Source organism: Xiphophorus maculatus, chromosome 1 (genome assembly GCF_002775205.1).
Source record: "Xiphophorus maculatus strain JP 163 A chromosome 1, X_maculatus-5.0-male, whole genome shotgun sequence".
Classification (NCBI taxonomy): domain Eukaryota; kingdom Metazoa; phylum Chordata; class Actinopteri; order Cyprinodontiformes; family Poeciliidae; genus Xiphophorus; species Xiphophorus maculatus.
Window position 1 is genome coordinate 28,449,594 of NC_036443.1, and position 16,807 is coordinate 28,466,400.

At 36.6% G+C, this 16,807-nt stretch overlaps 4 protein-coding genes across 4 annotated transcripts; all 4 read right to left on the reverse strand.

Annotated features, from left to right (window-relative positions):
• Window positions 1-1,031: 1,031 nt before the first annotated feature.
• On the reverse strand, window positions 1,032-2,980 carry LOC102229273 (P2Y purinoceptor 1-like). Its single transcript, XM_005811100.3, has one exon. It carries the CDS (start codon window positions 2,930-2,932, stop codon window positions 1,934-1,936), a length of 999 nt encoding a protein of 332 aa, XP_005811157.1. The 5' UTR covers window positions 2,933-2,980; the 3' UTR covers window positions 1,032-1,933.
• Window positions 2,981-4,120: 1,140 nt separating this feature from the next.
• Window positions 4,121-6,906, reverse strand: LOC102229010 (P2Y purinoceptor 1-like). Its single transcript, XM_023338214.1, has one exon. The coding sequence runs from the start codon at window positions 6,630-6,632 to the stop codon at window positions 5,631-5,633; it is 1,002 nt and encodes a 333-aa protein (XP_023193982.1). The 5' UTR covers window positions 6,633-6,906; the 3' UTR covers window positions 4,121-5,630.
• Window positions 6,907-10,357: 3,451 nt separating this feature from the next.
• On the reverse strand, window positions 10,358-12,281 carry LOC102227140 (P2Y purinoceptor 1-like). The gene is made up of 2 exons (XM_023338239.1): window positions 11,818-12,281; window positions 10,358-11,680 (listed from the first exon to the last, which is right to left on the reverse strand). The coding sequence occupies exon 2, from the start codon at window positions 11,637-11,639 to the stop codon at window positions 10,641-10,643; it is 999 nt and encodes a 332-aa protein (XP_023194007.1). The 5' UTR covers window positions 11,640-11,680; window positions 11,818-12,281; the 3' UTR covers window positions 10,358-10,640.
• A 2,685-nt stretch (window positions 12,282-14,966) lies between these two features.
• LOC102228481 (P2Y purinoceptor 1-like) lies at window positions 14,967-16,405 on the reverse strand. The gene has a single exon (XM_014473327.2). It carries the CDS (start codon window positions 16,078-16,080, stop codon window positions 15,088-15,090), a length of 993 nt encoding a protein of 330 aa, XP_014328813.1. The 5' UTR covers window positions 16,081-16,405; the 3' UTR covers window positions 14,967-15,087.
• Between the last annotated feature and the right edge of the window lie 402 nt (window positions 16,406-16,807).

A 16,807-nucleotide genomic window follows, 5' to 3' on the forward strand; every position in this document is an offset into this window, starting at 1 on the left:
TTAGTTCAACATATGAACTAAAAGATAAAATATAAGTCCACCCTGAAAAAGAAATGGTTTAAACAACCAATAAAAGTGGCATTCAAATAATGTTTGTATTGAAGCCGAAGACGGAAACGTGCAAACTAGCTTGTGGAAGCTTCGAAAACTCAACAGGATGTGGCAAGTTTTCTTAAACCACACACTTATCTTTTTTGGAACATGGGTGTCTATTACACAGGTATCAACTAAAACTTTCTGAACATGGAAGTTTGTTCACATTTTTATTTTTATTTCAAGTATGAATAAAATAGGACAAAGACCAGAAATGTAAACATAGTCATATTTATAAACATAATTAATCAAAGATTGATCAGAAGCCTTTTCATGTTGGACTGGTTATGCACAGCAATACTTTTGTTTTAACTAACATTTTAACTACAAACACTTGAATTTGTTGTGGATTTAATCTCATTCTGAGAGTGTCCAATGTACCAGCAGCAACAATAACCTCAGTATTATGATACCACCACCATGCTTAACAGTTGGTACATTGTTTACAATCTTTTTCTTCAAAGCAGTGATATTACCAATCTAAGGGTAAAATCTGTTAAAAAGAAAAAAAATTAAATGAGTTTTGTTGTACATGCAATTCTTGTAGGTGTAAATTTTAGTACATAGAACAAATAAATTACAGATAAAAGAAATATTCCACATGTTATGTAATGTTTATGACAAAACCACATAAAACCAATACATTCTTTTATAATATAAGGAATTTTTTAAATATCTTATTTAGACGTCAATTTAAATTTCTATGACGCTCAGCATAGTCTAATCAAACCTAATCTTGAATGCGAAGCCTAGGTTGGTTTTTAACAGTGTAGTTCGCTAAAGACATGCTTAATATAATTATTTTCTTACGCATAAACTAACCAACATGGTTTCCTGGAAAAATTCCCCATGAACTTTATAAACCACACACTTATCTTTTTTTGGAACTTGGGTGTGTCTATTACGCAGCTATCAACTCAAACTGTCTGTACATGAAAGTTTGTTCACATTTTTATTTCAAATATAAATAAATTAGGACAAAGATCAGGAATTCACATGTAGTCATATTTATAAACATAGTCAATCAAAGATTCATTTGAAGCCTTTTTATGTTGGACGGATTATGGACAGTAAAACTTTCTCTTTTTTTTAACTACAAATACTTGAATTTGTTATGGATTTCCTCTAATTCTGAAAGGGTCCAATTTACCAGCAGCAAAAATAACCTCAGTATGATGCTGCCACCACCATGCTTAACAACTTTTTTCTTCAATACAATGGTGATATTAAAAATATAAGGGTAAAATATGTAAAAAAGAAAAATTAAAATGTGAGTATTGTTGTTATACATGCAATTGTAGTAGATGTAATAAAACAAATATATTCCAGACAAAAAAAATAGTCCATATGTTATGTAATGTTTATGACAAAACAACATAAAACCAGCCAATGCATTCTTTTATAATATAAGGATTTTTTTTTACATCTTATGTAGACTTCAATTTAAATTTCTATGACGTTCAGCATAGTCTACGCAGTATGATTCACTAAAGACATGCTTGATATTATTATTAAGCATGTCTTTAAACTAACCAACATGGTTTCCTGGAAAAATTTACCATGAACTTTATGAGACAGGAAGTATGCAGTGTTCATACAAAAACAAAAATACACTTCGTCAGTAGGAAGAAATAGTGTGGAAGGTTGAAAGAACTGCAGTGATCATTTTGGTCCAAAAGTATTCTATTCTCTGAACTACAGTGAGTCAAACACGTTTTCAAAAACTTTATACTTTTGACAATAAATAGGTTAAAAAGAGATTACACATTGCACTGGATTACACCATTTTGACATCACATTATTTGTTACAATTTAATTCATGACAAAACATTACTTGCTGTCATAAATCACTTCCAGCTTCTTGCTCAGCCTGTGATACCGGCACAGAGCTGGATTTTGACTTGAAACGACGACTCAAGATCTGGTGCCCCCCCCTCAGCAGCTGCCTGAACTGAGAAACCATTTCCTCATATAGACACAGGTAAACCAGCGGGTTAAGAGCATTATGCAGGCTCACAAGACCACGGGTTACCTGGCGGGCAATAAAGACTCCAGAGTCCCATTTGGGGCAGGTCCTCTGCTTACGCAGAGCTCTGGAATACAGGCTGAGGTTCTTGAAAATATGGTACGGCGCATAACAAAGCGAGAAGAGAAGAATCAGTAGAGCCATCAGTTTTAAGATTTGTCGTTTCTGGGTTTTTTTCATCATATCTGAACGGCAGATAACAACAGTCACATGTCCATAGCAACCTACAATGGTGACAAAAGGGATGCAGAATCCAACGAATGTCCATGCGATGGTGTAATCCAGGTAACTCTCAATATGTTCATAAGAGGTGGTGTCAAAGCATTTTGATCCGTTTGGGTAAGTTTTTGGATAGAACATGTCTGGAAGACTCTCAACACTCACCAGAATCCAAATAATTACCGAGATGATCACAGAGTGAGTCGTAGTTAATCTCCCCATCACTCTCATTGGATGGACAACAGCCAGGTACCGGTACACACTTATACAGGTGAGGAACCCGATGCTGCCGTATAAATTCAGGTTGTAGCAGAATCTTGTTACCTTGCAGAATCTGTCTCCAAAGATCCATTTGTTTCCTTTAAAGTAGTAAACGATGAGAAAGGGGAGATTCAGCAGATACAAAATGTCTGCTAGTCCAAGGTTGAGAACAAGAATGTTAATACTCCGAAGTTTCTTCCAGTTGTGCAGCAAAGACTTCATTCCCCATACATTCAGGACCAGTCCAACAGCAAACACCAAGATGTAGAGAGCAGGCAGGATTGTATGTTCAAATAATTTCTTATTGGGTTGAGTGCAGGTGGATGTATTCATTTTGTCTTCCAGATCCAAGTTAGTTCAGCCCTTCTCCTCCGAGGCTCTGCTCACAAAATGAAGGTGGAGTCGACGAAAACAACTTAAATAACTTCCTCTTTAAACTCAAGTTCAGCTGTAGCTAAATTTATCAGCTCAAATTAAAACAACCATCAGAGCCTTTCAGCATGGCTCTTCCTGTCAAGAATTGTCAGATAACTTTTTATAGCAGGCTGCAGTGAAACTGGCAACAAAACTGAAACACATGTTAAGAATAATTGGCCAATATTGTCTCAGTCTCACAATGTTTCACAAAGAGAGTTAAAAATAAAATAAAATGTAGTCAAAGTTATGGAGGCTGATGAGGCAGCTCACAAAATGCCTGGATTGAGACAAACTGCCTCAAAGTTTTCATGTGCCGTTATTTACAACATATCTGTTCAAGCAGACAGGCGTGATCAGCTATCTGCTATGTAGATCACATTCTTGTGATATACTATAGTAGCAACAGCAAACAACATTAGCAGGATCTGACACTTTTAGCAGGAGCTAACGCAAAATCAAACCAAATTGGAAGATAATAATAAATCAAGGTTTATAGTGACAATGAAACACCTTTAAGTCTTTGAAACACAACATTCTAATGTATTTGATGAAATGTTTGGATGCTGACCATATAACAGCTTGAGTTAGAAACAGGAGCTCTTTGCAGCATATTTTCGGTTTGACATTTCCAAACAGCAGTAGCTCCAAGAAAACCAACTTTTTCGGTCGATTCTCTTCTCTTCTTTCATTTGATCTTTCTCATCTAAATTTCCTCTTGTGCTTTGGTTAAAACTGAAATGGCTAAATGTCACTTCCTGCCCATTAATTATTATTCCAGCTGGATGGAGGTAGCGCTGTAGGATCTAGCACATGTCATCTATCCAGAATACATTGCAACATAAACAGCAATGGCAACGTATGTATTCTATCAAATTTATAAAAACTAAACAACCTACAATATTTTCATTGTGTTTACAGCAGAAATAAATGTTCTGCTTTGTATAGGCTTTGCCCTTTAAAGTTATCACTAGTGGATTTATCCCTTCATGCACATTAAAACTGGACAATCAGCTCCCGTTTTTCCTTTGGCCAGCAACAAGCCCTAGCTAAGAACTTAAGAGCAGAAGATGTGCAGTGCTAGCAGAATCTGCCCATGTTCAGTCAACCAGACATACATCCTGGGCAACGAGCCTTTTTCTCCCTGCTTAAAGGGGAATTCCTTGTTGTGGATAATTACTCAGTGGACATCTTTGATGTCAAGCAATAGTTTGTGTAGACAACAGGCTTGCTGGTTAGCACCCTCCCTGAACATTATCTCTAAAGTAGTGTTGTAGTTCATTCATTTTTCCACTCTAAAGTGGAAAGTAGTGTTGTAGTTCATTCATTTTTCCACCCCTGACCAAAACCCCTCAGTATTATTACTTAGAAACATAATGAGATTTGGTTAAGTATGAAACAGGCTTTTAATGCCGAAATAAGATTAAAGGTTACAAGCCATGCAAGTCACACAAATGGAACAGATACAGACATTCAGGGTCAAAAACACCGCTTTTCCTGCAGTGTTAGTTCAGCACTGGGGCAGCCTGATCAAATTAAAGTCGGACGTCTTTTCTGCAGCAGAACCATCTCTGTGTTTGACAAGGGTTTTTCCCGCTATTGCGAGAACATTTTGTGATTGTCAGCTTTGACACCTATTAAAGACAAATTAAACAAACACAGAAAAGACAAGAGAGTTAGATTCTTTTTATCTCGCGAGGAGAACAGAGAGAGATGTGTTTCCAGTCACAAATTCCAACATTTTGGAGAAAAATGGTCTCAATTCTGTATATGTGTGCAGGTTGAGAATAACAGTGTGTGAGTTCATTCTTTCATCCACTTCCTAACAAGTATTTAGGTCACGCCCATTTCTACAGAAACATTTTTTTTCTTGCTATGTTGTGACATGTAAAACTTGTCCTCAAGTTGCTGGTTTCAGTAAATCTTTAAGCTTGAACACACTTGGATTATGTAGCAGGCAATGGATCCTGCAGGCAACCCAACTCAGCTTTAACATCTGAAGAAAAAAAGAATAACATAACAGAGAATTTAGAGTGATAAATATAAATTACTGGTATTTGAGTAGCGCTTTATCAAGTCCAGAGGAACCTAAAGTGCTAAAATCTGGCTAATGAACCTCCAGTGCAACTGAATTAAAACAAATATGAAGAGATGAGTGGGCCAAAATTCTTACACAGTGACGTAAAAGACTCACTTCCAGCCATCCAGCTGTCACATTTTATGGGTGTTGCTTCTATGGAAATCAAGACCAAACCAGTTATTCAGTTTAGGGTGTGTTTGTTTTAATAAATAAAATCATTCATAAAAACTGTAATTTGTGTTTAGTCTGAATGTTTTTGCATTTTATTGCAGTGTGTATTCATAATGAACATTTGAAAGAAAGAATAAATGTGTATGGGTATACATAATTTTGATCATGTGTGAATGAAAACAAACAAAAAAATTATTCAACCAAATGTGTTCAAAAGAGACTTTCTCCATTCCCACATTATATTATCTGCTATTGTAGCAGGGACAGTTAAGTTTGATTAATTAATCAAGAAGATGGAAGAATACAAAGTGAAAAGAACATCACAACGATTTCCCTCGTGATAGTCACCAAAAATCAGACCTTTTCTTAAAAAGAACTGACAGCTTCTTCTTCACTCTGTGGCACCGGCACAGAACTGGATCTGGACTCGAACAAACGTCTGAAACTCTGTGAGCCTTGATCCAACAGCTGCTTCAACTGAACAGTCATATCCTTATTTACATTTAAGTAAACCAGCGGGTTAAGAGCACTGTTCAGGCTCACGAGACCACGACTTGCCTGATGTGCAATGAAAACTTCAGAATTCCACGTGGGGCAAATATCCCTGGCAAACTGAACTCTGGCATACAGGGTCATGTTCTTGAAAACATGGTAGGGCGCATAACAAAATGAGAAGAGAAAAAGCAATAAAACCATCAGTTTTAAGATTTGTTGTTTCCGATGCTTTTTCACCGTATTTGAGCGGGAGACAACAAGAGTCACATGTCCATAGCAACCCACGGTGACGACGAACGGGATGAAGAATCCGATGAACGTCCAGCAGAGGCTGTAGTGCAGGTATCTCTCCACATTTTTCAAATCAGTTGTATCATAACATTGTCCAGTCATGTTCTCTGAATGTTTGGGAAACAACATGTCTGGAAAACTTTGAGCACTTACACAAATCCACACTAGGACTGAGATGACTACAGAGTGAGTTGAAGTCAGTCTCCCCTTTACTCTGATTGGATGGACAACACCCAGGAATCGGTACACACTTATACAGGTGAGGAATCCAATACTGCCATATAAATTGAGTTTAGAGCAGAATCTTGTTATCTTGCAGAAAGGTACTCCAAAGGTCCATTTGCTTCCTTTAAGATAGTACACAATCAGAAAGGGGAGTGTCAGCAGATACAACATATCTGCTAGTCCAAGGTTAAGAACAAGAATGTTAACAATACGCAGTTTCTTCCAGTTGTGCAGCAAAGACTTAATTCCCCATACATTCAGCAGCAGTCCAACAGCGAATACAAAAATGTAAAGAGCAGGCAGCACTTTATTCTCAAATAAGTCCATGTGTCTGGTTATGCAGTTGGTTGTATTCATTTTGTCTTCCAGGAGAAAGTCAGTTCTGCCTTATTCCTCTGAGGTGCTGCTCACAAAATGAAAGTCCAGTGAATGAAAACAACCTGAATGACTTCCTCCTTGAATTTCGTCAGCCTTTCCGAGGAAAGTGTCTTGTCATTACACGCCTAGTTTGGAGCAGGTTTGTAATTGCAGATAAAATACCAGAACTTTGTTTGGACAAAAACAGATTCCAGGAAGATTTGTTTCAAAGATTATGCAACTTTCACATTATGGCTGCATGAAGAGAATGGCAAACAAACACAAATCTATGAGTGATCACTTGTTTTTAGATGTATTGAGAAATCAGAATTTCTGAGGTCCAAATCGGAGAAACAAAATTCAAAATCCCAACATAGAAATTCAGCTCCTCTTTACCAAACACAACCTCGGTTCCCCGGCCACACTACTATATGTAACAAAGATAGTGAGAAATCAGCTTAATTCTTCATAACTCAGTGTCACACAATGTGCTCTAAAATCTTTATGAAGCAAGCTTATTAAGTGCTTAAATTCATAAAATGCATATAAAGGTCTTGTGAACTGCTCATACTGCTAACAGTAATCAGTCTGGTCACTGAGCACATGAATAAAAACCAAAAAAAATCACTGGTTTTACAACCTTGGGTAATCATTCGAAAATCAAATTTGTGAGGTACTGTAAATTACATGTAACATGTTGGAAATCAGTTAGCTTCATACTATTTTTAGCTGCCTTTTATGTTTATTTCACTTATATAAAATTAGTGACCAACATCTAGTTTGCAAGGGTTTACTGTTGTTACATTCTGTTTTGCTCTCATAGACTCAGGTCAAAGTCTACAGGAATGTACCGTGGAGTTGGCATTCACACAACATGCAAAATCCACAAATACTAACTTGAAAATTAAATAACGTTGCAGACACATATCTTTTTTGACTGAGTGCATGAAATAGAAAGACTGAGAAACGTTGGTAAATTTTGTTGGGTTAATGCAGTGCTTCCCAATTCCAGTCCTCAGGACCCCCTGCTCTGCATGTTTTAGATGTGCCTCTATTCCAGAACAGCTGATTCAAATGACTGCATGACCATCAAGTGCTGCAGAAACCTGTTGATCACCCATAGATTCAATCCAGGTGTGTAGCAGAAGGGAAACACCTAAAACATGCAGGGCAGGGGGGCCTGAGGACCGGAATTGAGAAACGCTGGGTTAATGGCGCAACAAAATCACATTTTTAGTGATTATTTGTTGAGTTGACTTCTTAGGTTAAATACAACAAAGGAAGCAAAATCTAGCCAACACAAACAATAATGACTTTTTTCTTTTCAGTTAACATCAAGCTACAAACGTCCCAGGTTAACTTTTGTAGTTTCTATTCAGAAACTACAAAAAAAAAACCTTGGTGGAGGTGACGATCAACAGCTGAAATTCAGCTGGTTCATTTTGACGTATTCAGTGTCTATTTATGAAGTCAGAGTAATAATAGCCATAAATAACACACCCAGAGTTTGGAATTGCAACTTGATATGTTGGCCAACCTAAACCAGAAAATCCAGAAGAAGTGTAGCACAAATACGTAAAAGGTGGTAGCAATAAACAAATGGGTAGTTGCACATATTATGATTTGTACCATATTGTCTGAATGCATAAAATATAATTTAATTTAAAGGAAATTCTTTTGGTTTTTGTTGTCAATGCTAGTGGCAGGCTTTCCAATGTGCAACTAGAACAGAAACAAAGACCCCTAAAAATCCCTGCCCTCAGGTTATACAGCTAGCTAATGCTTGAGTTGGGAATAATCCAGTCCTTAGTGGTTTTGTGACTTTATGGACGGCCTGCGTGTTATTGTTTATATCCGGAAATTTCGCACATGCGCACCACAATGCGGGGTATAAAAAAGGCTATTCATTTACATCCACAGCCTTACTGCCGCGGTAGAACAATTCCGTTTACCAAATAAAGCCTGGAGATTTACATATTATTAATTTAGTGCAGTGCGCCCCAGCAAAGGGAAAAAAACTTTAAAGGACAACTCAAAACAACATATTTCTCTGTGTCGGCTGCGCTACACGCAGACTCAGTTGCTATAGCAACTGATGACAACACCAGCAAAAACATCCCCCACACAAAGAACAGAGCTTTCAGTCCACTAGAGTATTAAGTGTTTAGGGTTGATGTTTATTTTGCAGTTATTGTTAAGTGAAAGCTGTGGTAGATTAGTTACTGTTGCTACTAGCTAAGCTAACACAGGGTGGTTGAATAGCTAATGTAAACATTGCTCTACTGATGATTTGTCAGACATTACTTAAACGTGGACTACTAAACTGGATTAATGAGAAGTCTCCCACTTTAACTCAGTGATGTAAATAATTTTTTAAGATATTGATACTAGAAGCTCAGTACAAGATTGAGAAACAATGATGATGGATTTATGAATATATAATGACCTCCAGTGGAAATCTGCTCAGAATCTACAATATATTATCCAAGGCATTATGGTGTGGTGAGGATATGGAGGGGTTACTTAAAAGTAGAGAAAGGAAATGTGTATTTTTATTACAGCTTTTTATATTTTGCATGTAAGCACAAAAATGTCTCTAAAACTCATAAACTGATCAGGAAACCAGTTATTGGGTATAAGAGGCAATTACTTTTTTAAAAATAAATAAAACTATAATTTGCAAACATCAGTTTTCATCAAGTCAAAAATACCTTTCATATTGCAATTTTTAATGTTAGACCTTTGAGTGTGACAAATAAGAAGTATACAAGCGGACAAATACTTTTTGAAACGATGGTATTTTGAATTTTCTCCATGTGTGAATATGAAGAAAAAAGATAATAATAAATTAAATCAAAAACGGTTATAAACAGACTGCACATTTAACCATTTTCACACAATATTAGAATCTGTTGTTTGAACTACGTCTGTTTCAGTAAGCAATAAATCAATCGCATGATAAATGAAAACAAGCTTGTTTAGCGTAATCGATTCTGCGTTGTGTTTTGTGGGGAATAACAGCCAGACAACAGCTGATCTGAAGGCACTTTTAATGCTCCTGCATTCAAATAGCAGAAAATAGTCATTCAAAAACAGGTTTTTTCATCACAGTGTTCCACAGAACTTTCTCCCACGGAATCCGAACAGAAAGAGAACGTGCGACTTGTGTAAAATTACCTTACAAAATACCTTTACCATTTACCTTACAAAATAAAAATATTGAAACAATAATTAGTAACTAACCCCAAGCATGAGCATAATGATCTTAAACAGTACATGAATAAGACAAAAAAATAATAAATAAAATAATCCCACACCAAAAGTAATGAAACATCACATACCTGCATTCAAATAGCAGAAAATAATAATTCAAAAACAGGCTTTTTCATCACAGTGTTCCACAGCGCCTGTCGACTTTTCAAAATAAAAGCCGCCCGTGCTCATATTATTTAGCTTCTAACTTGACAATCTAGTGTAATAACATCGCACGGCTACATTTGATCATTTTTATTTGCTTGATTTACAGTTTTTCTTTTTTCTCGCGCTTTTTATACCAAAACTGGATGACAACTCTTCAATGTGTTGCTTTGGTCTCAACTAGCCCTTTAATTTGAAGGACAATTTTGTTTACAGAGACTTCATAATTCAATATATTTGTTGCTTTAGTTAATAGTTTTAAAATGTCTTCCAGTTCCAGTGTTAAATGTTCATTAGAATTTAAAGTTTATTGATCTTTGAGGATGTGTTCTTGCCATTACCATTATATTACTTGAAAAATGTCTCAAAACAACAATGTCATTGTTTATCGGAACAACTTCTGGGAAAATTTATCGCCCAGCAAAATTTGTCATGGTGACAGGCCTAACTCCAACAGCAACAGTTAAAATGTTTACCTTCATTACTTGTTAATTAGAATCTAGAATCAACCAGTTGGCACAATACAAACCAAACAGAGCGTCAAAAAATTCACCTCATGACATGATTAACAAAGAAAAACTACACCTGCTGTCATAGAGGACTGTCAGCTTCTTGTTCAGTCTGTGGTACCGGTACAGACCTGGATTTGGACTCCAACAAACAACTGAAACTCTGTGAACATCTTTGCAGCAGCTGTGTGAACTGAACACCCATATCCTCGTTTACATGGAGGTAAACCAGCGGGTTGAGAGCACTGTTCAGGCTCACGAGACCTCGACTTGTCTGACGGGCAATAAAGACTCCAGAGTCCCACTTAGGGCATTGATTCTCATTACTCAGGGTTCTGGAATACAGACTGAGGTTCTTGAAAATATGGTATGGCGCATAACAAAATGAAAAGAGAAGAATCATAAAAACCATAAACTTCAAGAATCGTCGTTTCAGGTCCTTCTTCATTTTATTTGAGCGGCAGACAACAACAGTCACATGTCCATAGCAGCCCACAATGATGGCGAAAGGAATGCAGAATCCAAAGAAGGTCCAGGTGAGGCTGTAATCCAGGTAGCGCTTAATATGTTCATCAGAGGTGGTGTCAAAGCATTTTGATATGTTTGGATATGTTTTTTGGTAGAACATGTCTGGAAGACTTTGAACACTCACCAGAATCCAAACCACGGCTGAGATGACCACAGAGTGAGTCGTAGTTAATCTCCCCATCACTCTCATTGGATGGACAACAGCCAGGTACCGGTACACACTTATACAGGTGAGGAACCCGATGCTGCCGTATAAATTCAAGTTGAAAGAGAATCTTGTTGCCTTGCAGAATCCTTCTCCAAAGATCCATTTGCTTCCTTCAAGGTAGTACACGACGAGAAAGGGGAGTGTCAGCAGATACAAAATGTCTGCTAGTCCAAGGTTAAGAACAAGAATGTTAATACGCCGAAGTTTCTTCCAGTTATGCAGCAAAGACTTCATTCCCCATACATTCAGGACCAGTCCAACAGCAAATACCAAGATGTAAAGAGTAGGCAGGACTGTATGTTCGAAAACTTTCTTATCCGGTTGAGGACAGTGAGTTTTATTCATTTTGTTTCCAGAAACAAGTTAGTTCAGTCCTTCTGCTGTGTCTTCGCTCACAAAATGAAAGCAGAGTGAATGAAAACAATCATAAACAACTTACTCCTTGAACTCTAGTTAAGTTAGGTAATATGTTGTGTGGAGCCGGTCGAAAGATTTCAAAAGTCAAAGAATTGTAGATATCTACCTTTTTATAGCATAAGCTAAACACCTCTTCAACCGCGGCGATGCCTTCAATTCCCAGGAAGCAAGTCAGGTAGTTGGCAATTGGCCATGTATTCAGAGAAAGGCAAGTTCAGACAAATCAGTGAATCACCAATTATTTTTACATGCATGTGGTGTTGTGTAATTTGTTTTACAAAATCAAACTGTGTTTTTTGTTCCTCAGAAGGAACAAAGTTTTTTTTAATTGAGAGTAATCAAAATGTGTGTTGATATCAAACATGTATTTAAAGGAGTACTTCATGATAGGAGAAAATCGAAGTTGTGGAGCCACATGAAGATCACTATGCACAAGAAATGTATTTGAAATTAGATAAATAAAAGAAATTTTCACTGGCAGATTGTCAAGATGCAGGATGTTAATCCACTTCTACCAAAGAAAACTGAATGTCGAAATAAATCAGAAGAAGTATTTAAGCATTTTCACATTTATTCAACCAAGTTGCACATTTTTAATTTTCCTTTTAACAGAATTGTTTTATTTTAGCATAAATGATACATTATATGGAGAAAAGGTTTTAAAATTTTTTTATTTTAAGCCACTGCGTAGTAATAGAAAAATGAAGTAAATCTACTGTATACTGGCATAATAATGTATAGCCAAACTGAGCAGTAGTTTAAATCTTAATATTGGGAAGTGAACAAATTCAGTCTGTGTTGTTTTAGCTTCCAAATATTGAATTAACAGTGCAGGGTGACAGTTTACAGCACAGGCTGTTTCTGATAAACTTCATAGCATCAAACTTTTGCGGCTGAGTAAAATTTAAAACTTCAACAGCGTTCACACCCCTAAAAAGCAATTATTTCTCAATAGGCCAGAGTACAGAGCTTCTGTACAACTGCAATGTCACATGCATTTGTTCTAGTTTGTCACATTAAAAACATCAGTTGTGGTTTTCTGACATACGCCACCTCAGAAGAGCACACTCACATTTTTTTCCATTGTTGTAAGTGTAACGACAGTAAATGAGGAGACTATCGCAGCTCAAAGGAAACCAATGCAAGAACTGCAAGAAGAGACATGCAGAAGAGTTCACATCCCTTGTAACCAGTGTATTAAAGGTGTGAATGGCTGACTATCTGCAGGTTGCAGAGCTATGAAACCGAGAAACAGAGGTACAATTATATTTTTAAACACTACAAGGGAAAATGTGATGTGTCAGTTGCAAAAAAGAAAACCGGCTTTTAAAGCGATTTCTTCTTTCAGAGCCTGGTTCTGGAGCCAGGGCTGCTGGTTGAATCCTTCCCTGTGACCTTAAAGCCCCATCCATAGAAAGCGTGGTTTAATTTTTTTAAGACTTTTCTTATCTGCTTGTGTTGAATTTTAAACCCGGTGTTTGGATTTCCCGTTTTTCTTTCATGGCCTGGAACTCAGAAATACACAACTGTGGGAAAATAGCTGGATTTGTCAGCGTCAGCTGTATGTTTGTGTGTGAGTCATTTGGAAAATGTTGAAATGTTAATCTGTAAAGCTGAAGCAGGGTTGTTTTTTTTTAAATCATACATGGATAATATCACCAGGTATATCAGTTATTTCAGCTAGAAACGACTGATCAGGCCCAAAATCTGGGTGAAGTTTCAGAAACACATAAAGATAATTATAAAGTCAGCCTTTTATCACCAGAAGAACATTTAAAAGATTAAGGACTGCAAAAACACACACTTACCAAGTATTTTTGTCTAGTTTCAGTCACAAGGAGGTTAGTACACTTGAATTAAGTCAAAACCAACTTAACAATAACTTATCAGCAAGATAAAGGAGCTTTTTTAAGTAAATAATTCCTTCATATTGATGAAAAGGTTATAGTTCTATTGGAAGATTATTTCACTTTTATTGTCATAAGTAAATTTATCTGCCAATAGAACTATAACATTTTCATTGATATTAAGAGATTATTTACTTAAGCAAGAGCTTTATCTTGCTGAAAATATACCTGTTAGTTAGTTTTGTCTTATTTCAACTGTAGCAGGATATGTGCACTAGAAATGAGATTAAAATACTTTTGGTGTTTTGCAGTGTAATGTTCCAGCAAGATCTTGAGAAACTCATCCAGGGGATTATCTTTAGTTGCATTTATCTTTGCTGAAGTGTCTTCATGTGTCTGCCTAAAAACATCACAAATGATGCTGCTTGCATTTTCTCTAAAAGTAGGAAATCAGTGGATTTCACCCCAACTCTAAAGTCCTTACACTGGATCCCAATCTCTCAAAGAACAGATGTTGAAATGCTTTTGTTGGTTTATAAATCACTGAACAGCTTAGCACCAAAATCATTTTTTTGTGGTTGTTTCAACCTTCCACACCTCTCAGGTCTTCTGGTTGTGGAATCGGCAAAACTGCTGAAACACCGAGCTCCTTTAAATCAAAGCTTAAACCCCGTTTGTTCAGAGCTGCCTTCGATTTATAGCTGTTTTACTAATAATTTATTTATTTATTATTTTTTTACTTATTTTGTTTTGCAATGTGATGTTTTTATCATGTAAATTGCTTTGGACTGCTTTGTTGCTGAAATGTAAACCTGACTTAATCTTCAGGACACTGACATTTTAAAACATGGAAATGAATTCTGACTTTTTCTAGACATTCCTGCATGTCTGTGTAATATTCACCAATATAATCACTCAGTACCAGGATGTTAAAATTGAGATAATACCAGAGCAGTTGACATCCTTCCTGTTTCCTGTGCAAAGTATTAATAATATTTAGAAACTACTTGACTGTCCTCCGGTGGGTTGCAAATGTCTTTTATGTGCAACAGATTTGATTCAGCTATTTTATTTCAAACCTTCTGCATCCTGTTTTTTACACATCAGTTAAGCTTTAAATTTGAATAAGCAGTGCATTTAGCACTACCACCACAAACCACAAACAATCTAGTAAATATTTTTTAATATAATGTGTAATTTCCATAGAAACATATAACAAACACAATTTATAGAATAGAATAGAATAGAATAGAATAGAAGTACTTTCTTCATCCCAGCAGGGAAATTACTTCGCAGTTACAGCATAGAGACAAGACACAATAACAACTACCACTGAGTAGTAGTTGTAGATAAAATAAAAATAAAAATATAAAATGCTATAAATTGTTAAAATATGAAATGCTGTTAATATAAAAAGCAACTTAAGAGCAGTCCTTGCAAAGATTTTAAAAAATGCAGATATGTATATGTAAATATATGTACAGCTAAATAGATGTACAATATATGTACAATTTAAACCCATAACTACATCAGGAATTAGCTTGTGTATTCCTGAATGTTCTTGAGGAAAGAGTTTGGATGTTTGCAGAGAGCTGATTTGCATCTTGCCGAGTCCACTGGCACAACTGCCTGAACTGAGCAGAGATATCCTCGTCTACATGGAGATAAACCAGAGGGTTGAGAGCGCTGTTTAGGCAAACAAGACCGCGACATATGCGTTGAGCGATGTAGACTCCGTTAAACCATTTGTAGCATATTCCCTGTTTGGAAAGAACTCTTGACCAGAGGTTGAGGTTCTTGAGCACATGGTAGGGGATGTAGCAGATGGAGAAGAGAAGAATCAAGATGATTAATAGTTTTAAGCTTCTTTGCTTCAGGACTTTGTCAACATTATCCTTGCAGCAGAGGAGGACGATCACATGTCCGTAGCAGGCCACCGTGATGAGAGACGGGATGCAGAATCCAATGATTGTCCAGATGAAGCTGTACTGCAGGTAAGCATCAACATGCTCAGTCATGGTTGTATCAACACATTGTAAAGTCTTGTTTTCTGAGTTTTTGGGGAAGAACATGTCTGGTATGCTTTGAAGACACACTAAAGTCCAAACAATGGCTGAGATTATAACCGAATGAGTCACAGTTATTCTCCCCATCACTTTCATCGGATGGACGATGGCCAGGTAACGGTACACACTGATACAGGTGAGAAACCCGATGCTGCAGTATAAATTCAAATTGAAGCAGAACCTTGTCACCTTGCAGAAAGCTTCTCCAAAGATCCATCTTCTGTCATTAAGGTAGTAAGCGATCAGAAAAGGAAGCATGAGCAGATACAAAATATCTGCAATTCCTAGGTTGAGGATGAAGACATTGACGTTCCCCAGTTTCCTCCAGTTGCGCCACAAAGAGGCAAGTCCACATCCGTTCGCTATGAGTCCAAAAACGAACACCAAGATGAAGACAGGAGGCAGGAAATTCAGTGGAAAGGTAAAGCTGATTTCAGGACAAGATGTTGGGTCCATTATTCGTTGGCAGGGCTGAGGAGAATTCCTCCTCTTGGTGCCGGTGTTCAGCTCTTAGAGAAACAGAAATACGCTGCACATGGTCTAGACACTTCCTGTTTTGTAACGTTCATGGTGGGGATTTTTTTCAGGAAACCACATTGGTTGAATCATGCATAAGATATGAAAATGTTTAGAAAAGTGAAACAAAGTATATCAAAAAGATGCTAAACTCAACAGGCAAGATTAGTTTTTCACACGTTATGCTGAACATCATATGGAAATTGTATCATATGGAAATTGTCTAAATGCGATGTTAAAGATTTCTCTCTTTTTTGTGAAATATTAAATCAGTTTGTTTTGTGTGGTTTTGTGGTTTGTTTTTAACAGTACATCACTTACGGATTATTTCTTCATTTTTAAGGCAATAAAAACCTCATTTTATTTCATTTTACTTTCGCAGATTTAGCTCTTAAATTGCATTGAAGACTGAAGATTAATAAGATGTAAAGTCAAATGGAAGCTTTAGCATCTGAGAATACTGTACCATAGCATACAGAATACTGTGAAACAAGGTGGTGGTAGCGTCATACTGAGGGTCTTTTTTGATTTGGATCTTCAGAGAATTAGAGAAAATCCACCAAAAAATCAACTTTCTTTACTAAAATATTGGTTTGAAAAAATATGCACAACCAGTCCAACATGAAAAGGCCTCAAATGAATCCTTAATTAATTCTGTTCATGCCCA